The sequence below is a fragment of the Anabas testudineus genome, chromosome 18 (genome assembly GCF_900324465.2).
Source record: "Anabas testudineus chromosome 18, fAnaTes1.2, whole genome shotgun sequence".
Classification (NCBI taxonomy): domain Eukaryota; kingdom Metazoa; phylum Chordata; class Actinopteri; order Anabantiformes; family Anabantidae; genus Anabas; species Anabas testudineus.
Window position 1 is genome coordinate 2260519 of NC_046627.1, and position 21054 is coordinate 2281572.

General features: G+C 36.9%; 1 protein-coding gene and 1 long non-coding RNA gene across 2 annotated transcripts; one reads left to right on the forward strand and one right to left on the reverse strand.

Annotated features, from left to right (window-relative positions):
• Nucleotides 1-1754: 1754 nt before the first annotated feature.
• On the reverse strand, nt 1755-20015 carry LOC113168417 (Fc receptor-like protein 5). Its single transcript, XM_033326707.1, has 7 exons — nt 19985-20015; nt 18525-18560; nt 5464-5727; nt 5112-5384; nt 4824-4931; nt 4508-4594; nt 1755-1984 (listed from the first exon to the last, which is right to left on the reverse strand). Exons 1-7 carry the CDS (start codon nt 20013-20015, stop codon nt 1908-1910), a joined length of 876 nt encoding a protein of 291 aa, XP_033182598.1. The 3' UTR covers nt 1755-1907.
• LOC113155760 lies at nt 14423-16259 on the forward strand. Its single transcript, XR_003298256.2, has 3 exons — nt 14423-14512; nt 15796-15993; nt 16176-16259. It is a non-coding gene; the product is annotated as an uncharacterized LOC113155760 (long non-coding RNA).
• Nucleotides 20016-21054: the final 1039 nt, after the last annotated feature.

A 21054-nucleotide genomic window follows, 5' to 3' on the forward strand; every position in this document is an offset into this window, starting at 1 on the left:
CAAACAAAGATCATTGTTCTTGCTTTGGCTTTGGCTATTTCATCTGTTTCAAGGTCATTTCCTGTCTTTGTTCATGTTCAGCCTTAAGTTTTAGTGCTCTAACTTTTCCAAGAGTGTTGTACATACAGTCATCAAATAAAACTAAACTTCCAGGGTAATCATACAGATTTGTTTATGGTTATGAAAGTTCACAAATGTAGTACCTTCATCCTAACAACTTTCTTAAATGCCTCTCTCCTCCTCAGTTCAGATGGGGACCGCCAGGTATTAAACATGTATGGACTGTGGGGGGTCATTGAGGTCACATTTTGGATACTGCCAACATGACCTTTGTGTGTTGCTGGTGTCATATGTGATTTTATGGCTGTTATACTGTCTGTGGAGGGCTGTCAGGGCTGCACTATAAATGATAAAGACACCTCAACATATTCTCCAGCAGGTGGCAGAAGAACATCTGAACACAACACAGAGAAGAACTAGTTAAAGTTGCTAACGGGTCTATTTAAACAACAGTATTTGTGAATGTTTGTAAGTTAAGTTCATACTTCTATTTTTATTTCCTGTAACTGCAAAAAGTCTATTCAGAAGTCACTAGGACAGACTTATCTAATGTGGAGATCCTGTGTCATCACCCTGGTTTAAGTACTTCCTGTCTCAGAGGTTTATTTTGGTATACTTCGTGTTCTCCCACTCTGCAGATACCCTGCTCAAACTGGCACAGGCTCGTTGTTTGTCCAGATCTTCCCATCATTACCCAAGTAAGTCCTGGACTTTCTGATAATCAATACTGACTGATATCTGTCTCTTCTCCAGATGTCTGGCAGTCTATTCACAATCCTTACAATGTGAATCTCTGAAAAACTACATACCTTGTGTTTGGTGTCTCCTTACTTGCTTCTTTCTTTGAAGCTTTAACACTGCATCATATTTTGTTTTAATAAAAGGTGTTAAGTTTAACTTCAGTTTAATACTTCAGTGTCGCCTCAAAGGAAACTTTGCTGTCTGAATCTTCTCAGTAATTTATTGAATCTTCTCAGTAATTTATTGAATACAGAAAACTCAAACACACACAGACACTGTACTGAAGCTTTTTTTGAGACATTTCCCACCACTTAAGTATTTCCATGCTGTTTATAGTTTGCAGCGGAGGTTTTAATGTTTGTTCTCTCTGCACAGAGACGTGTGAATCGGTTAGCCACAACCAAAGCAGAACGAGCAAATTGTTTCCATCTTACAGCTTTAAGAAACCGACAGAACCACACGACAAAAACAAAGAGAAAAATCAAATGAGAGCAAAGGTTATCGACCCTGTAGAAAACAGGAAATGGAGCAGGGCCCAGAATCATCAATAAAATATAAAAACAGTGAAGTACATTCAACCACCACATTTATGTCAGTAAAAAGATGTGAGAATATTTATAATGTTTGAAATTGTAAAGGATTTAATAATAACTAATTAATCATTCTCTCTCTATTTACATTTAACACGGCTTTTAAATGTACACTGTTATAAACACTAAGGATAAAGAGATTTTGTTTGTCCGTCCAGAACATGCCATAATTGTTAGGGAATAAAATGGGATCACTAAAATTCTAAATAGCAATAAAAGGGTATTAAGACACACTTGTTTTCAAATGGAGAAATACATCATTTTAATCACAATCATCGAAATATAAAAACAGTAAAGTCAATAATAGTAATAGTAATGTAATAGTATAATAATAGTAATAAAATAGTAAATAAGGACCAAAAACTTGACAAAATGTACTGAAACATTGCTTGAAAACATGTTAATCTGTTCATTTAATGTGAAAAGAAGACAAATACATCAAATGATAATAAGAGGATGAATATGTTCCAATTTGGAGGAAGATCTGAGGATCAGATGGAGTCCAGCAGGTGGACGTCAGTGGTTGAACTGGGATGAAGGTGTGAAGTCCGACCTCAGTGAAGAGTAGACGACCTCTGGTTCTGGTGGAGGCTCTGAAGACAAACAAACAGTTCAGACATTATGAGACCACGTTGTAGAAAAGGTTTGAAGTACAGACAATAACTTTTACTTAACTTAACTTTAAACACTGTTAGACTCTGTGTAACATACATTTGTAAAATTAACTGATTTTGAATAAATGTACTTATCTACTTATTTGCTCTTCTCCTCTGTGAAGTCATGTTTTAGACAAACTAGTCGATAATGGCTAGCCAATTAGTCATATCTGCCTCAGTAGCAAGGCCTGTAGTATTTATTACAGTTAAGCAACATGCTACTCTCCAGTTGGTTTCAAACGATCATTCCATGACAGTGTTGACTTGTATTTGGTAAAGAAGTGGTAAAATCACATTTTAAGTATTGTTTCCTCTAGCACCTAGTGTTTAAAGGATGTCTTACTGTCCATGTCGGATGACCGTCCTCCTCAAAGTACTTGAAAAATTCCCATAGAGCCATTATACAGTGCTTAATGACTGTTCTTACCAGGGGTCAAGAGACACAACACATTCTGTCTTTGAGGAGTCATCAGAAGCTGATACCACATGAACAGTATGATGGAAAATTTTAGTGGGTTTCACTGTGACTTTTTAAAGCTCAAGTTACCTTAAACAGAAAACGAGTGAAAACTAATTTCAAGGTAAAACAGAACCAGTTTGTCTAGTTCAGAGCTTCTAGCTTTAGATTCCTACAACTCTGTTCAAGTTTATGGGTCCAAATGTATTAGTTTGACATTAATTGAACTTTCAAGTAGACCTATCCTGTTTTTAGATTTAGTTGCAGTTGTATCTTTGTTTTTGATCTGGTCTGATGTCATAAGACATATCTCTGGTATAGCATGTCCCACAACTGAAACCAGAACTATTACTATTTACTGCAAATGTTGGCAGTACCCCTAACTGCATTAATTCCACCAATATTACTATGACTGGTATGGAAAATGGCCTTGACTGAATTCTAAATGTAACTAGAGATTACGTATCAGTAACTGGTAACTGAACTTGTGCTTGTATTACAGCGAGTTGAGATTTTACCAAATCGTACAAAATAGGCAAAAATATTTCACACTATCATCAGCCAGGAAAATACTCTACTAGTAATAAATAACGGAAAGAAACATGTCCATAGGAAAAAGTTGTAATTTTACATGCAGAGTTTAAAACTTTTTGGTTGTTGTACTAAGGGTAGCGTTGTCTGCAGTCAATTCCATCTTTCTCAAGTCTAAACCAGTTCCAGGTTCTGGCTAGTTAAGTCTGAGTCAAGTCAAAGAAGATTCAAGTCAAGTTTTCTGTCGCAGGTTTATCTACAATCAGAAGTAAAGTACCAAGACAGAAAGAAACCACTAACTTTAAATTAATATGAAGTTAGAAAGCAATCTGACTTGATACTTTGCTGAATAAACTGCAGCTGGATCATTCTCTGTAAAATAAAATATGTACATGTTACAATAGTTCAACTGCTAATAAGTGTAATTGCAGCTTTTGCTTCTACTACTGCATCGACCAATCTAAACATTCATTTTTCATTCTTCTACAGTAGTCCACATGGGAAAATTGAATGGCAGACTGAAGAAAATGTATTTCCACATGCACAAGATGAAAAAAATTACGTTCCGCACATGAAGGGGTTTACATTATAACACTCTGAAACTGGTCCCACATTTGTAGATGTGTAGTATCTGTGTGGTCTGTAGAGACATGCACAAGTTTCATTTAGTGGTAATTCAGAGAATCATGAGCAGGTCTAGATTCAACTGAAGTGTTTTTATCACAAACAGGAAACTGGACGACCACAGAGCTGTTAGCTTCTGTTTCAGATGTACTACCATCATTATCATCATTAATCAAGCAGTACACACATTTTAAAATATAACAACAGTCAACTTGTCTTAATTTATTCTCAGTATCCTCACCTTTTCATCAATACCTTTTCATCTTTCATGTTCCAAAGTTTCCTCACTTTCTGAAAAAACTTCTCTCTATGTGTTGTTCCGAACTTTTGCAATTTAGTTTCATAATCCAAAAAAACAGAAAGTTCACACTTCACAAATCTTCCTATAAGTGCTCATAAAACTGTCCCGTGCTATGCGTTTTTGTGGCATGTGACATATTCCTTTAATTTCTTAATAGTCGAGTCCACTGAACACGGTGAGTAAATAGACAAAGCATTTTGAAAGTATTTAAGAACCAGCACAAAATGTGTTCACTATAATAGTTTATAACTGAAAATTATTCCAATTCAATTTGATTCAATTCAATTCAATTTGATTCAATTCAACTCAATTCAACTCAATTCAACTCAATTCAATTCAATTCAACTCAATTCAATTCAATTCAATTCAATTCAATTCAATTCAATTCAATTCAATTCAATTCAATTCAATTCAATTCAGTGCCAAATCACAACAAAAGTCATTTAGAGGCACTTTAGTGCATAAAGTTTAGGACCTTACAAAATATAACTGTGTATTGAATTATAAAGAAATGAAGATTACATTACAACAAACACGAAGACATTACCGTTCTTTTGTCTGTTTGAGCGTTGGCGATGTAATATTTTGATGTCACTGTAAGTGATGTCATCTTCTCCAACTTTTACTTCACGAGCTACATCAATCAAAAATGACCAACAAAGTAATTTAAAACATAAAAATCTTTAAGGAGATTAAGATTTAAGGAGAATGCAGTAAGATTTGAAATCATTACTACACATAAAATAAAAGCAGAACATTTCAAAGTCAACTGTATAGATCAATACTCACATTTTATAAAATGTATGAATAAATAAGGAAAAAAAAAATAAACCTAATAATAAAATCTAAAATTAGTGTGTCACCTTTAGGTTTTCTCTGAACACATCGCCTCACCAGTAGAAACAGTAGCACCAGTAGAAGCAGACCAGACACAGATGCAACAGGCAATAACACAGACAGAAGAGGATTATCTAAAATGAACAATAAATCAATAAATTAAATCAAAAACAAAATTACACCTCTAACTGAAATTTGGTTCTTTTGGATCCTCTCCAACATCTCCGTTAATTTGTCCCATTATGAACAATTATTTCAGATTAGTGCAGAAACCTGATAACATCCATAAAATATATATAATATAAGAACATTACCTGATAAACTGTCTTCACCCTCCTGACCTGTGACAGAGATCCAGCTGGGTGGAGACTCTCCATGACTGCTGATGTGACACTTGTAGAGGCCTTCATCAGACTTGGTAACATGGTGGATGGTCATGTGACCTGTAGGCTCAGTCCTGATGAGGGAGCCATCTTTATAGAAATCAGCTGGGAGCTTGGAGGGAGGGCTCTTTGTTTGACAGTGCAGAGTGACATCATGTCCCTCCATCACAGGGAGGACAGGACTCTGCAGGATCACTGATCCACCTCAACACAGAGACAAACTACAGCATTTCATCCATTTCCACACAGACTCATCAACACTAACTCCACAGTCTGATCTTACCAGAGACAGTGATGTTGATGATGCTACTGGTTGATCCCTCTCTGGACTCACACCAGTAAACTCCACTGTCCAGTGGGACTGTGAGACTGATGTTACAGGAGGAACCAGCTGTTCTTCCCCAACCATCTCCACACTGAGTCATCTGTCGTTTGGTTGTGTTCCTCCTCAGTGTCCATCCAGCAGAGCTGTCGTCCTCCTCACAGCTCAGAGAGACAAACTCATCTTTAAACAGCTGAGAGCTGCTGGGACTCACAGTCAGACGAGCTGTGAGGAATTCAGTGTATATTTAAATAAATCCTAAGATTTCAAAGTAAAACAAACTGTGCCAACAACAATGGGTGTTAATTTTCAATATAAATCAACATCATCAAGTTGTTACTATGAAGCTGTCAAGAGACTAAATCAATGTTTATTGCGTTTTAATAGTTTAATAGAAGCTATATTAGTTTCTGAATTAAAAAAAAAAATGCAATCGTTGCTGTCAGTCTGAATTTGCATCAGTTTTAGGCCAATAGTGTCATAACTCCTCCAGCTCCATCTTGATCTTAAAATATGTTTAAGGCTCTTCTCCGATCCAAACATAATAATCATGTATAGGAAAATAAAAACACAAACACCCTATGATCTTTGATAAAATAATAATAATAAAAAATTCTCCCCATTTAGATCTAAATTAAAATGCTACTGAGATTACTGAGATCAGGTAAAGTTTACTGACCAACTTCCATTTACCTACAACAACGTGGAAAATTTGAGTCATGGCAACTAGACCTGCATCCAATTAGCTTCTTCAGTCAGAAACTACTTGAATGAGTAGTGAAATATTTTGGCCTGACAAGAAGAAAGTCCAGATGCCATGACTCAACTTCCGGATAACTTCACTTTAATGACTGAGAATCTTTAACCTACATTATTTTGGTACCAGGATCAGTCCACTAGAGTAACAAAAGTCTAACAACTGCTGTTTTTCTAAAAAGAACTAAAATAAGAGAATAAAAAACATCCACTGACCTGGGTTTGTTGAGCAGCTCAGCAGTAAGCTCACAACTAAAGAGGCATAAGATAAATACATACAGTCATTTATTTAGTTATTTGGATCATTTTACTAACAAACAGTAACAAAAGTTAAATTAAAAATGACCACAGCAAACATCCTGATTGAAAGGCAAATTTAATTTCTATCACGTACTGAAAAAATAAATAAATAAATAAAATAAAATAGTTTTGAAAATCAGAAAATGCTTTTAAATTGTGGTTCAACAGTACATTTCAAGAAACAACAAATGAAACTGGCCTGGACAAAAATGATGATACCCCTAGAAAAGATGTTAATTAATTTCATCATCAACATCGGAGTCAGACCACACCATCAGTCACTGTTTAAGCTGAAGTGGATTGAATGGAAGATGAGCGTGGAGGACTCCACTGATGAAAGCAAATCATAAAAAAATAAGACTGATATTTGCCAAATGCACACTGACAAGCCACAAAGCTTGAGAATGTCCCAGTGTCACAAAGCGCGATCTTTGTCACAAATCATAAGCCTCCAACAGGACAATGACCCAAGAAAACACCCACACTAGTCTGAAGTGACCTTCTGTGAGTCCTGATCTAAATCACATTGCGCATCTGTGGAAAGAAGACACCCTTCAAGCCTGAGACAGCTGGAGCAGTTTGATTGAAGTGAATCAAAATGCTTCACTGAATGGTCAACAGGTACATAAGTTATAGAAATTTGTTGATTTTAGTGTTTTTCTCAAAAGCAATGTCTTATTTTCATAAGTTAATCTTTATTAAATGTTAATTTACAGTGGGCAGATAATTAGTACATGATTATAATGACCTTGAGCAAAATCATTGTGCCATTATGTCCTCTCAGAACAGTATCTGTTTGATTTGTTTGATAATTGCACAAATCACGTGAAACCCTTTTGAGAAGCTTGTCCACAACATTCTGTCCTCTTTGGAAAGGTTCATCATGAAGCTAATTCTGATTACATATGTGTCTGTGGGTGGGATGTGAACCAAAAAGAGGCTTAAAGGGTTTAACGACATTCACAACATTCTTATATTAGCTTATATTGTAATTGAAAAACATAGTAAATTAAAGGAACTTTATTTTTAATCAATGCAAATACTGAATCTTTACCGATAAGATCACTTCACCATTAAATTTTTATTTAAATTAAATTTTCTTCACCATTTTTTTTTCAGTGTTTTATCACACAGTATTAATGTTGACATCCATAAGAATCTTACTTTAATCGACTATTTCATATTTTCCTGTATAAAAAGCTGCTGTAACAGAATTTGTTTATCAGACATCGATATTTTACATCTTGTTTAATTACTTGATGTTTAATCCTGAACTTTCATTCACATGTTAAATTATTAAATGATACAGGTTGTACTTACAGAGCAGCAGATAAAGACATGTTGGGTCCATTGTGTCACTTACTGATGTGAGATCAACACACATCTGGTCAAAACAGTTAATCCCACTTCCTTCCTCCCTGTATCAAACTAGGTTGGTCTATTATTTTCTCTCTGACTGTTTTGGGGCCTGAAAGACTCGACAAAGTGAACCACCACTGAACTGACAGTAGTTTATGACAGGGTATGTTCTCACATAGTGAAGGTAGAGGAGCCAGAGCTGAAGTCTGGGGATCACACATAAATTATGATTATGAATTAAACTCTACAGTCAATAACACATATGAACGCATACTAATACACACAGCAAATAAACAGACTCATTAAAATGACAATAGACAATGTATTAATAAAGTTTCTCTCTTTATCTGCTTCGTAAAATACTCCACAATATCATCACAGTTCAGTTTCTTTGTTAAACACCAAAGGAGGAAGTACTGTGAGCTCTTTATTCACCTTCTTACTTAACTAGTGATTCTGTATGGGAAAATAATTTTTTAATTTTATGATTTGTAGAGAACCTTTTAGCAGAGAGGATATCATTTTTCATTTAATGCAGCAAAACAATTAAGAAATGCAACAGTCCCTGTTTACTAGTTGATGCACAGCATCCATACACTAATTTACTGACAGTAATAGTTTAGTCAATGTTTTCTTTCCGTGTTCTTCATTTATATTCAGAATAGAACATTTGCAGATATGTTAATACGTTTGAATGTAATCATCTACAAACCAGTGGATGGTTTCTAAGACAAAATATCCCCCACCCTCTAAAACATCATATAGGAACTGAAAGTAGTGATGTTACGTTCAGAAACGATACGGTTTTCTTTGAACGACTCCCTGATAGTAATCAGCGAAATCAAAGTCTTAGTTAAGAGACGTTCTTTCTAACACTGTACCCTAGTTTCATCTCTCTCCTCCACTAGTCAGTATGAATGTGTCTGATTATGATCCGTCCATAGGCGTCAGTAAATGCACCATTGAGCCCTCCTCCCTGACTCAGTGAAGGAGCGATGGTCGATTTCTAATTCAGACAAATACAACCCCACAAAAATAGAACAAGAAATCGTCCAAATAAAGAATTAATGTTTCAAACTTTTCAACTCTCCTAAAGTGTGATTATAACTCGGTTCCAGTGGTTAAGCTTTAAACATTTCATAAACAGATGGTTTTACACCAGCCACTGTTCTAAACATGTTTATTTTTTTATTATTATTTTTTTTTTACCATATAAACACCTCATAACATTGACTTGGGGTTTAACATTTAACATAGTGGTCTTATCAGGTCACAGGCAACAGACGATACTCATGACTTTATTTTTAATGTGACACTTGTAAAGAAGTATTTTTTTGAGTATTTTAAAATACTTATAACAAAGTACCAGATCATTTTTTCCACCACTGTCTAGAAACTCCACCAGGGGGCGTTGATCTACATGTTCTCAGAAATAAACAAACATTTCTGTGGTGCCAATGATAAATGTGTTTGTCTCCTGTCGTCACAGACACACTGTCAAATTAAAGTGGTATAAATGTACATTTGTGTATTTAGAGGTTGTGGAAACCAACCTACTGTACTAAAGTACTTCCAAGTACTGCACTCTAGTTCTTAGGATCACTTTTGTTCATACAAACTTTTGAAAAAAAGAAATGTATTTCTGTTACTTCAGATTCAGAGTAATGTGATATAGATGTTCTGATTGCCTTTCACTTAGCTAATGCTGCTCACAGTACCAGACCTGTATCTGCCTGATTCCCTTGGACCAGCCTGACCTGACCCTGCTTCCCGTCCACCCCTCTGGTTCAGTGAGTGTCTTCCTCTGATCTGTTTTGCTGCTCGTTGTTCTCTTCCCTGCTCATACTGTTTGGACCTCCTTTGTGCTTTGTGTTTTTGTTTTCTTTCTGTTGTGGATTTTACCTGCCGGACTTATCTCTGAACTGCCTAACTTTGTATGACCTGGATTACCCTCGACCTCTGAGTTTAGCCCTGTGGATTATTGTTGGACTGCCGGTGTTCATAACACTGTTTTCCCACACTGAGTTTCGACATTAGATTTCGTTGGATTGAACTGTATTCTCATGGTGCTTGTGTGATACTCTTGTTACAGTCCTAAACCATCTCCATTGTCCTCCATTTTGTCCATGTGCTCTCCGTTGGTCGGCCATCTTGGTCGCGACGTCACTTCCGGTGTCCACCCAGACCACCATACTCACCCTACATCATCTCCTCCCATCTGGTGACTGTTGCATTCACTGATTTACGGTTGCTCTGTTATAAATAAAGAGGGACTACTCAGTTCTGTCCTGTGTATCTCTGGCCATGGAGTCCGTCCTCCAGCTTGTGACAATTACATTTTCAGACCTGATCCACTGAGGACAAAGTCCTCCACGATGAGTCAACTACTGCTGGAGTTAAGCCCCTCTCCTGTGGAACCAGCTCCCAGTTCAGGTTCAGGAGGCAGACACCATCTCTACATTTAAGACTAGACTTAAAACTTTCCTTTTTTATAAAGCTTATAGTTAGAGATGGATCAGGTGACTCTGAACCATCTCTTAGTTATGCTGATATAGGTTAGTCTGCTGAGGGAACTCTACTGATAAACTGAGCTCCTCTCCTCTCTCCTTTCTCCTCTATCCATTCTGATTCTACCATTTCATGTCATTAACTTTGTGTCTTCTCTCTCCTGTAGTTGTGTTTCCTCCTCTCTGTCTCCCTCTCTCTGTACTTTTCTGCAGGTATCCTCGGCCTGGAGCTGTACATCTCCAGAATCCAGTTGACATGTCCAATGTTCTTGCTGCTTGTTGTTGTTGTTTTTATTGCCTGCTGTTCTTTTCTCTCTTCTCTTTCCACTCACCCCAACCGGTCGAGGCAGATGGCCGCCCACTATGAGCCTGGTTCTGCTGGAGGTTTCTTCCTCTAAAAGGAGTTTTTTCCTCTCCACTGTCACCTAGTGCTGTTCAAATGGGATTGTTGGGTTTTCTATGTCATTTTTTTTAAATAATTTTACTCTTCTAGTGCCTTGAGAAAACATCAGTTGTGATTTGGCACTATAGAAATAAAACTGAATTGAATTAAATTGTTGGACACACACTGAAACAGAAAATTACCAAACTAGGACATTTGACTCTGGTATTCAGATCAGTGGTAAGCTGATTTTTACTAAACGCAGAGCAAACTTTTACAGTCAGATAGGAAACATACAACAGACCAACAACAAAGTTTAGACAGAGGTGAAACAGTCACTGAACAAATCAAACTGGACCTGATCAGAGGAGGTTCTTCAATGAAGTTCCCCAGAGACACAGGCTGTCTGTGGCAGAACAGTATCTGATTCATCGGGAATCAGTAAAATAGTTGTTTACACCTGCAGGAACTTACAAATACAGGATGCAACTTTTTAAATGCATTAATAGAGTCAAGGCCTCCTTACACGTACCCTACCATGCTTATGGTTGAACCCATGTAGGTTATAATCTTCTTCTTCTTTCGGCTTTTCCCATCAGGGGTCGCCACAGCGAATCATCCTTTTCCACCTAAATCTATCATGAACATCTTCTACCCTAACACTAGCCAACTTCATGTCCTCTGTTAAGACATCCATATATCTCCCATGTAGGTTATAATGTGTTTCCTTATAATATTGACTTTACAAAGCAGCGAGTTTAGTTTAGTTTTTCAACAGCAGATGTCAGCAGAGGGAATGTGAAAACAGAACTACACAGTGTTTAGTCTGTTTTCTACTTCTGAACTTAGAAACAGCAGCTGATAATAAATACATCACTGGTCACACACTTTAGTTTGCTCTCATTAAACAATCACCACAACACTCATTATGTATTTCGCTGTAAAATTCATCAGAACTGTGTTTTCACCACAATAGACATTGTATGTGGTCAAAGGTGTCTCAGATGACCTCTGTAAATAGTTTGAGTGATCAAATAAAAGATCTCTCTCAGTGTTTGTTCAGTATATTATTAATGTTAAGTCATTTATCTGGACACCTTCAGTGCAACTACACAACTAATTTACAGTCTCAGCTTCAGGACATTATTTGTTGGTCTGTTATTGATGTGTTATTATTATTAAATATTTATATAGAGTATTTTTTTTCTTTTTCTTTAAAACATTGCGTTTTAAATGGATGAAACATGTAGCTCCCATCTGGGTCCATACACCTGAGTAACTAAGTTTTTTGCTCATAAGGTTGTTGGTTTGAATTCCGTTCTATCTTGTAAGTTGTCTATACATCATAAAACCAACAAGCAGAGCAACAAGTGACAGAGTGATGACAGTCCAACGTGTGAATCTTTGTCTCCTCCAAACTCAGAGTATCCAGCTGCATCACCTGTAGATGAGAAGCAGCAGTGAATCAGCAGGTGTCAGGTAGGTGATGAGTGAAGAACACAACAGAATCCATTTCCTCTTCAAACTCCTGTCAGACATTATCTACTGCACTTTGATCCCATCACTCATACCAGCTGTTTTCTACAAAGTCTCATCAACACCAACATCTGATCTGTGATGTTTCACTCTCACATCAACAACCAGGAAGCAGCTTCAACTCTGATCCACACACACACACACACACACACACACACACACACACACACACACACACTAACTCACCTGGTTCAACTCTCAGGTTGATGGTGTTGATAAGCTCAAGCTTGCTTCCATCTCCAACATGACACTCATATGTTCCTGCATCGTTGATGTTGACGTTCTTCAAAATTACAGAAGCGTCTCCGTCCTTCATCTCTCGATCTTTCAGCTCCACTCGACCACAAAATAACTCATGCTGGTAGTTTTCATAAACACGATTTTCCCTGATGAACAAGACGTAACCCTCGGACTTCAAATCCTCTCTGACCCATTTTAACATTGTGATTAGAGAAAATGTGTCATCTACACACTGAAGGACGACGTCCTCTCCAAGTTTTACATTTATCGATCGTCAAAAATCTTATAGAGACACTATCATCTGCAAAAAATATTTAGACCTAAATATAAACTTGAAACTCATTTTAACAGAAAATGATCAGGAACTAAAACTCACTTAATTGAATTTTAAGTGAATAAGAAACTGTGAGAATATTTACAATTATCTGTTTTGTTTTTACTAATTTAAACCAGAATATATCAGGATATGAAATTTACAAATCTAAACAAACTATTAAAAATGTGACAGTTATGTACCTGCTGTTGGAAAATAATAATGAATAAGGTACAATTTGTATGAGTTCATTGTGTGTTGAGCTTCTGGTCTCTCTCTCCTAAAATCTTAATTAATCAAATTAAACATTTCTACATGTAAACTGCAAACACAAATGGGTTTTTGTGGGTGACGTAGTAGCTGATTTACCCTTTTTGTTTCCTGTACACACACAAACAGCTACACGTCTTAGTTTCACCCTGATATCCTGTTTTTTAACCTGTTGTTTTACACACATATGATTCAGTAACAAAAAGCTACAGCACGCTTCTTTCCATGGGAATTCTGTCCTCTTATTGACTCCCTCTGTGTGAGCATCAGTTCCAAACACATGGATGATCATGGGATTCATCATTTCAAATGTTTATTTTAACAGTTAATTCTGGAAAGAAACTCAATTAATGGAGGTAACTCACTCTGGTCCACACATCTACTAACAGTTCTGATCTCCTTCCAACATATGCTTCAACTGTAGAATGTTAAGAGTTAAACAGCAGCAAACTCTCTGCAGGACACAGAAAGTTTGTCAAGTTGAGCCATTGCAGGTTTTTTGGATGCACTTCCACTAAACTATTTTTACACCCCAAAACATTTTATATCCACTGATTGAACTAGTCTCTGTTAATCTCACTCAGCTGAGAAAACAAACAGAGTTTCAGTGAATAGTAAAGTCTACATCGAGCCACACAGCCTACCTTCAGAAGCATCGTAATACAGGAAACATGCAAGGAGACAGAACAATAAAATCCACTTTGAAATCCTAATTTTTAACTTAACTGCTGCTGTTGTGATACTAAGTTAATCACTCGCCTTGGGAATCAGTCACAACAGTTTTTTGTTTCCGCACTGTGTGGCCCACAAGTATTTCTGCCCCGGTCCCGTCTATGAATTCTTCTGACTTCTGCGACTTGTGTGAAGCCACAAAGAAAAGAAAAAAAAAAGTTTTCTTTGACTTCACGAAAAGTTTTACAGAAATAAAATTAATAAGAGAAACAAAGTGAAAGACAGATCAACACATGACCTGTTTGTTTCCTTATTGACAGATGTTGAAATAAGTTGTTTATTTTTATTTTTTACCGAAGATCATCTGTAAACAGTTTCCTTCTGGATTTAATAAAGTTCTGAACAGTGAACAAATTCAACACAGCACTGATGCTGTTCAGAAAGTATTTGTAATAACTCCAATTTGGATGCGTACTATTTAGAGAAAACATATGTTACTGCAGCTGAAACATTGACAAGTCTCAGTAAACAGGAAGAACATGAAGAAAAAGCCGCTACGTGCATCACTCACAGGAAGTGGTTGGTGAAAAAGTGGGTCATTTACTGAATGTGTGACAGTGAACAGCAACAATCTCTTCTACAAGAAAATGCAAAAATTAGATACATTTCATAAAGGTAATTATGCCTTAATAAATTATTCACAATGTCTTAATCCTGATTACAAACATGTTTAAGTAAACAGCATTTTACAGAGTTCACACGTTTTCCTTCGCTCTGTTGTGGTTTACAGACTTCATCCTGTTTTTTAAAAGTGTGATCTGACAAAAACTCCTCGCACAATAATCAGCACAAAACAAGAAAGCAGCACATGAGCTATGACATTTTTAAAAACATATTTAGCACTACTATTAGCTCTGACCCAGTTCTGTTTCATTACTGCCTCCAGAAAATCTCAGTTTATTAAATTACAGGTAGATCTATCTTGAATGTGGTCAGTCGACACAAACGCAAATGAATTAATCTTGTCTTCCGATACCTTGGGAGGGGATTTTATATTCTTCTGACTGCAGATTCTTGTTCCAATATCAATCCATGATGGAGACTAAGAAGAGCTGCTGATCCTCTCTTCTTGGGTTTGTCGACTTTGAAGATCATTTATCTTCTGTTCTTCTTGCTGCTGAATAAACTGCAACTGAATAAAATTCTGGAAAACAGAATAGATGCAGATTAGAGTGGGTCCAATACAAACCAATGGTATCAGCATTGATCTGGGCTTTTTTAAGGATTGTATTAGCAGTGTATTTTACACTGTGTATTGAGACACAGAGACAAAACACAATGGAGTAAACAGAGATCTGACCTGACCTGATTAGACTGAGTGGAATTTGGACTCAACTTGACTCAGAACCAAGTACATGAAGCTCATGAGGACCTGTAGTGTCCGACCTTAACCCAGAGGTTTTTAGGCATAAAGTCTATGAAATGGTGTCGTTTCCACGACTGTAACTGATCATGTGGTGAAAGGTCCGATTACATCTTCATTACATTTGTTTGTTCCCACTCTTTGAATATCATTAGAAAACTGGTATGACAGACCGTGTTTTTTAATGTTTTTATGTGTTTTTCTATGTTACTGACTAAATGATGAGTATCTCTTCAATAAAGAGTGGACTGGCTCTTAGTCAGTGTTCTGCACAGTTTCATTAGTCTATCATGGCTTCATTCTTCCTGGGCTTTGGATGAGAGAGGATTTGAAACCAGATGGGTACAGTTTTTTGATTTTGTGTGTACACAGAATTGCAAATGAAAAGTAAATTAAACTGAAGAGAGTTTATGTCATGTCCGTGCAATTTAAATAAAACAGTTCCCCCATTTTTAGATTTAATAGCATAAATCTAAAATGATATTTAGATTCTTACTCTTTCTAACTTTGTCTTTCTGTGTTTTTATACCTACAGACCCACAGAACCACATTCAGCTGTCACATGTTTTTATGAACAACAGGAAACATCATGACCACAGAGTTCTTCATGTCTCATATAGATTCACCACAGAGAACAAAACAGTCTACACAGCACGGCACTTTGTACAGATAAAAAACACTGAAGACACCTCTAACCTGAAGAATAAAACTAAACCCTCAACCAGTCTTTAAGGTATTTATGGACCAGTTCAGAATGTTCTCACTTCGCTGGTTTATAATCAGACACACTTCTAATAAATATCACTTTACAAACACACGTCACCTCTGATTAGTTTGAAAGGGAAATGGTGACGTTTTTCATGTGTTTTATAATCCACTGTAGAAAATATTCAGAAATCTTTGACTCACCTTTAGATTTCCCCTGAATACATCGTCTGACCAGCAGAACCAGTAACACCAGTAGAAGAGAACCAGAGACAGATACAACAAGCACCAACACAGAGAGATAAAGGTAGGAGGATGTAGCTGTTTCAGTGGTGGAGTTATCTAAAATGAACAATATATAAATAAAATTTATTAAATAAAAAAAACTAAACTAATTGTAATGTTTAAACTCAAACTGTATTTGATCTTTTGGATCCTTTGCAAGATCTCTGTTAATTTGTCACATTATGACAGGAATCTCCCTGGACAATGATGTTTGCGGATGACATTGTGATTTGCAGTGAGAGTAGAGAGCAGGTAGAGGAACAGCTAGAGAGGTGGAGGTTTACTCTGGAAAGAAGAGGCATGAAGGTCAGTCGTAGTAAGACAGAATACATGTGTCTGAACGAGAGGGATCCAGGTAGAAGCGTTAGGTTACAGGGGGCTGAGGTGAAGAAGGTGCAGGAGTTTAAGTACTTGGGTTCAACAGTTCAGTGTGATGGAGAGTGTGGAAAAGAGGTGAAGAGGCGAGTGCAGGCAGGTTGGAGCGGGTGGAGGAAAGTGTCAGGAGTGTTGTGTGACAGAAGAGTGTCAGCAAGACTCAAAGGAAAGGTGTACAAGACAGTGGTAAGACCAGCTCTGCTCTATGGGTTAGAGACGGTAGCAGTGAGAAAGAGACAAGAGGCTGAGATGGAGGTAGCAGAGATGAAGATGTTGAGGTTCTCCTTAGGAGTGACCAGGTTAGACAGGATAAGGAACAAGTACATCAGAGGGACGGCTCATGTTGCCTGTGTTAGCGACAAAGTCAGAGAGGCCAGACTGAGATGGTTTGGACATGTTCAGAGGAGGGATAGTGAGTATATTGGTAGAAGGATGTTGGAGATGGAGCTGCCAGGCAGGAGGACAAGAGGACGACCAAAGAGGAGATATATGGATGTCTTAACAGAGGACATGAGGTTGGCTAGTGTTAGGGTAGAAGATGTTCATGATAGAGTGAGGTGGAAAAGGATGATTCGCTGTGGCGACCCCTGATGGGAAAAGCCGAAAGAGAAGAGAGATAGATGAACAATCACTGCTGATTAGTAAAGACACCTGATAAGAACATTACCTGATAAACTGTCCTCACCCTCCTGACCTATGACAGAGATCCAGCTGGGTGGAGACTCTCCATGACTGCTGATGTGACACTTGTAGAGACCTTCATCAGACTTGGTAACATGGTGGATGGTCATGTGACCTGAAGGCTCAGTCCTGATGAGGGAGTCATCTTTATAGAAATCAGCTGGGAGCTTGGAGGGAGGGCTCTTTGTTTGACAGTGCAGAGTGACATCATGTCCCTCCATCACAGGGAGGACAGGACTCTGCAGGATCACTGATCCACCTCAACACAGAGACAAACTACATCATTTCATCCATTTCCACACAGACTCATCAACACTAACTCCACAGTCTGATCTTACCAGAGACAGTGATGTTGATGATGCTACTGGTTGATCCCTCTCTGGACTCACACCAGTAAACACCACTGTTCACTGGGTTCATGTAGCTGATGTTACAAGAAGAACCAGCTAAAACTCCCCAGTCAACTCCACACTGAGTCATGTTTTCTCTGGTTGTGTTCCTCCTCAGTGTCCATCCAGCAGAGCTGTCGTCCTCCTCACAGCTCAGAGAGACAAACTCCCTTTTAAAGAACTGAGATCTGTTGGGACTCACAGTCAAACGAACTGTGGGGAATTAACAACAATGATTTGAGTTCTATGACACATATAGTCACACAAAAGAACAGATCTACAGTGATCAGTTCAAACACTGACAGTGAAGGAGTATTTATCAGAGAAGAATACCACAGTGATGCTAGTTTTAGGTAAAACTATTTAGTTATTTCAGCTGCTATTGTTGTAATTTATTATTTAAATTCATCATCTTTTAGTCATTTCAAAAAAGCTGTGAGATTTTTTCAAACAAAGAGAGTTTTGATGTAGAACTGTTGTGTTTTCAGCACTTGTTTCTAAAGTAAATTGTCTGATCTTTGAGAACAGATAAACTCAGGTACATTGACCAACATTAGCTACAGCAGCTGTCTGTTCACTGAGAGCCAACTTCTCTCTGTTCTCCTTCACCTGTATTTCCTGTATTTCAATGACATCACTGTGACATCATCAGGTTTGGACATCATCTCATGTATTTACAGGCTGAGGAGGAATAAAGCTAGTTTCTAATCTACACCATAGGTTCCATGTTCCCTGTGCAGTAACACTGACAGAAGTATAATCAGCATTAAATGAATCAGCAGAATGAGCCTTTAAACAGCTTTGAACATCAAATGAGACGTTCACTGACCTTGGTCTGTTGAGCAGCTCAGCAGAGACGTCACAACTAAAGAGAAAGGAGAGAAACACATTATTGATTTAGTTATTTGGATCCTGTTACTAACACACAGTTACATGATTCTGGGATCTAGAGAAAAAACACATACACAAACTCATGTACATCAAGTACTCCACAGTATAATATAACAATCAGCAGTGTAGCAGCAGATACACTCTATTCTTCTAAAACCAGACTGCTTGTTGTAAATCAGCACATTTTCCATGTTTTTTATTGTCAGTATATTTTATATTTCTATATGCAACTCATTAAGTATTAAACTGTTTAACAGCAGCTGTGTCGGCACGAAGCTCTGAGTCACAGACTTTAATGCGAACAGAGACAGTTTTGACAAACGGATTTTAATGGTTGATATTAAATATAATTTTATCAACATGACTGCCCAACATCAGTATCTCAGCAGTGATTATAGCTAAATGTTGAATTTCTATAATCTGAACAGTAACATTCAAATTCTAACTTATGATGAACCAAGAACATCAACACTTGACTTGAACAGATTTAATAATTATTTATTAAATATATTATCTTAATAATATAAAGAAATCTTAAATAAGTGAATTCTATATTAAGTTCACTCTAAATATGTATCTTTATAACTGTGAATTAATTTGTTGCTGATTATTTTCTTGATAATTAATACATATTTAATATTATATTAGCGTTAAGCAAAATCTGTGTGGCAAGTAAATATTGAATAAGTAAAAATAATAATTTATAAAATTAAATCATGGCAAATCGCATCAAGTGCTGCACTAAAAATAGTAATAAACCCAATTCTACAATTATTATTTTTTCAATGTAGCCTAAACACTCCTCAATCAATTGTGTTGACTTTTGTTCTGTATCTTTGATTTACAATATTTCAACACAGCTTTACCTCAGAAAGACTAGAAACCCGTAAATAATTACACTAGCCAAAATATTAATTCATACAATTACAAAAAATATATATATATTGCAGAATTTTGGTTTTTATATTAATTTCTGGTTCAACCTAATGATCTTAAGTTCTCTAAGTTATCACATTTTTATATTAGGTTATTCTTCTGTTATTGGAAAAGATTAGTACAGTGGATCAGAGATAAACAAAAACAGATTAGATCAAACTGGAACCATCTCAGCTAAAATACTAATGATCCGTTTTATTTTCACTCTCAAATCTTTAATCTCCACTCAACAGTATTCAGATATTATTCAAGAATCTTGTACCTAAGAATTTTATAATGACAATTTAAATGTGTTTAAAATGCTTCTGTAATGAATGGTATGCTTTTTTTATTTGTTTGATTTTTACTCTTGTTCTTGCTTCAGAATAATCTTATTTTAAATCTAATGTCATTATCAGATGTTTGATCCTGAACATTCATGTATTTTAAATCTAATGATTACATTTTATATCTTGCACTTACAGAGCAGCAGCTGAAGACACGTTTGGTCCATTGTACCTCTTGATATGAGAGCAACACACATTTGGTCAAAGCAGTTAATCCCACTTCCTTCCTCCTCGTATCGTATGTTAGCAAATTATTTTCTCTCTGACTGTTGGCAAGAAAGTCTCCACAAAGGTGAACCATCACTGCACAGGAACTGTTACTCTACACTACTTGACAGGGCAGTCTTCAGTTGTGATGGCAGAGTTTGAGTTACTGTGTCTTATGATCCTCATGAGATTCCAAATTCAGATTGATGAATCCCAGAGGGGTTAATAAAGTTTTGCCCTGTTACAGCTGCCCTCAAGCCAAAAATAACCAACACAAGTACAAAGGAAACTCATTCTCCTGGCTGCTGGACTCGTAGCCAGTGAAGTTCCTCATGCCCCTCCACACCTCCCTGGTGTTGCTGTGTTGAAGACTTTAATCTAGTTTACTTCTTTAAGCCTCCTTTCCCTCCCTGACCCTGACAGATAGCAGTCTCTGGTCCCCCTTTGCTGCCTCCCTGTTACCTTCTTTTTGTCATTCAGGATAGTTTTGATGACCTTGGTGACCCAGGCTTTGTTGTTAATTAAGTAGCAAATCATTTTCATGGGTAAATCGGTGTCCACACAACACCTAACATATACTGCTGATAACATTTTACTAATGTACTAATGTATTTATTTCTGTTTTTGTTGCAAATCTCTGTTTTGAAGTAACAAACCATCACTGGCTTCATCTGACACCGGTGAAGTTCGGAGACACTTTGCATTACAAGTCAACCACAACTGAGAGAGCTGTTGGCATCACAGGTTCTTATCCAACCATGTTCGTATGATTAGACTTAACTGCAAATCCACGACGTTCTCAGTTTGTAGCAGTGATCACAGGTAAACTGACTTTTAGGAACTTTGTTTCTGACTCAGTGAAAATGCTTTGTTCAATTTACCATTTAACGTTTTAGAGATATTGTAAAAGTCTGTACTCAGGTTTATTAAACACTGAGTGTAATTGGTTAAAATCATGATATAAACGCAGTCTCTGGTTACTGATAATATAAAATCCAG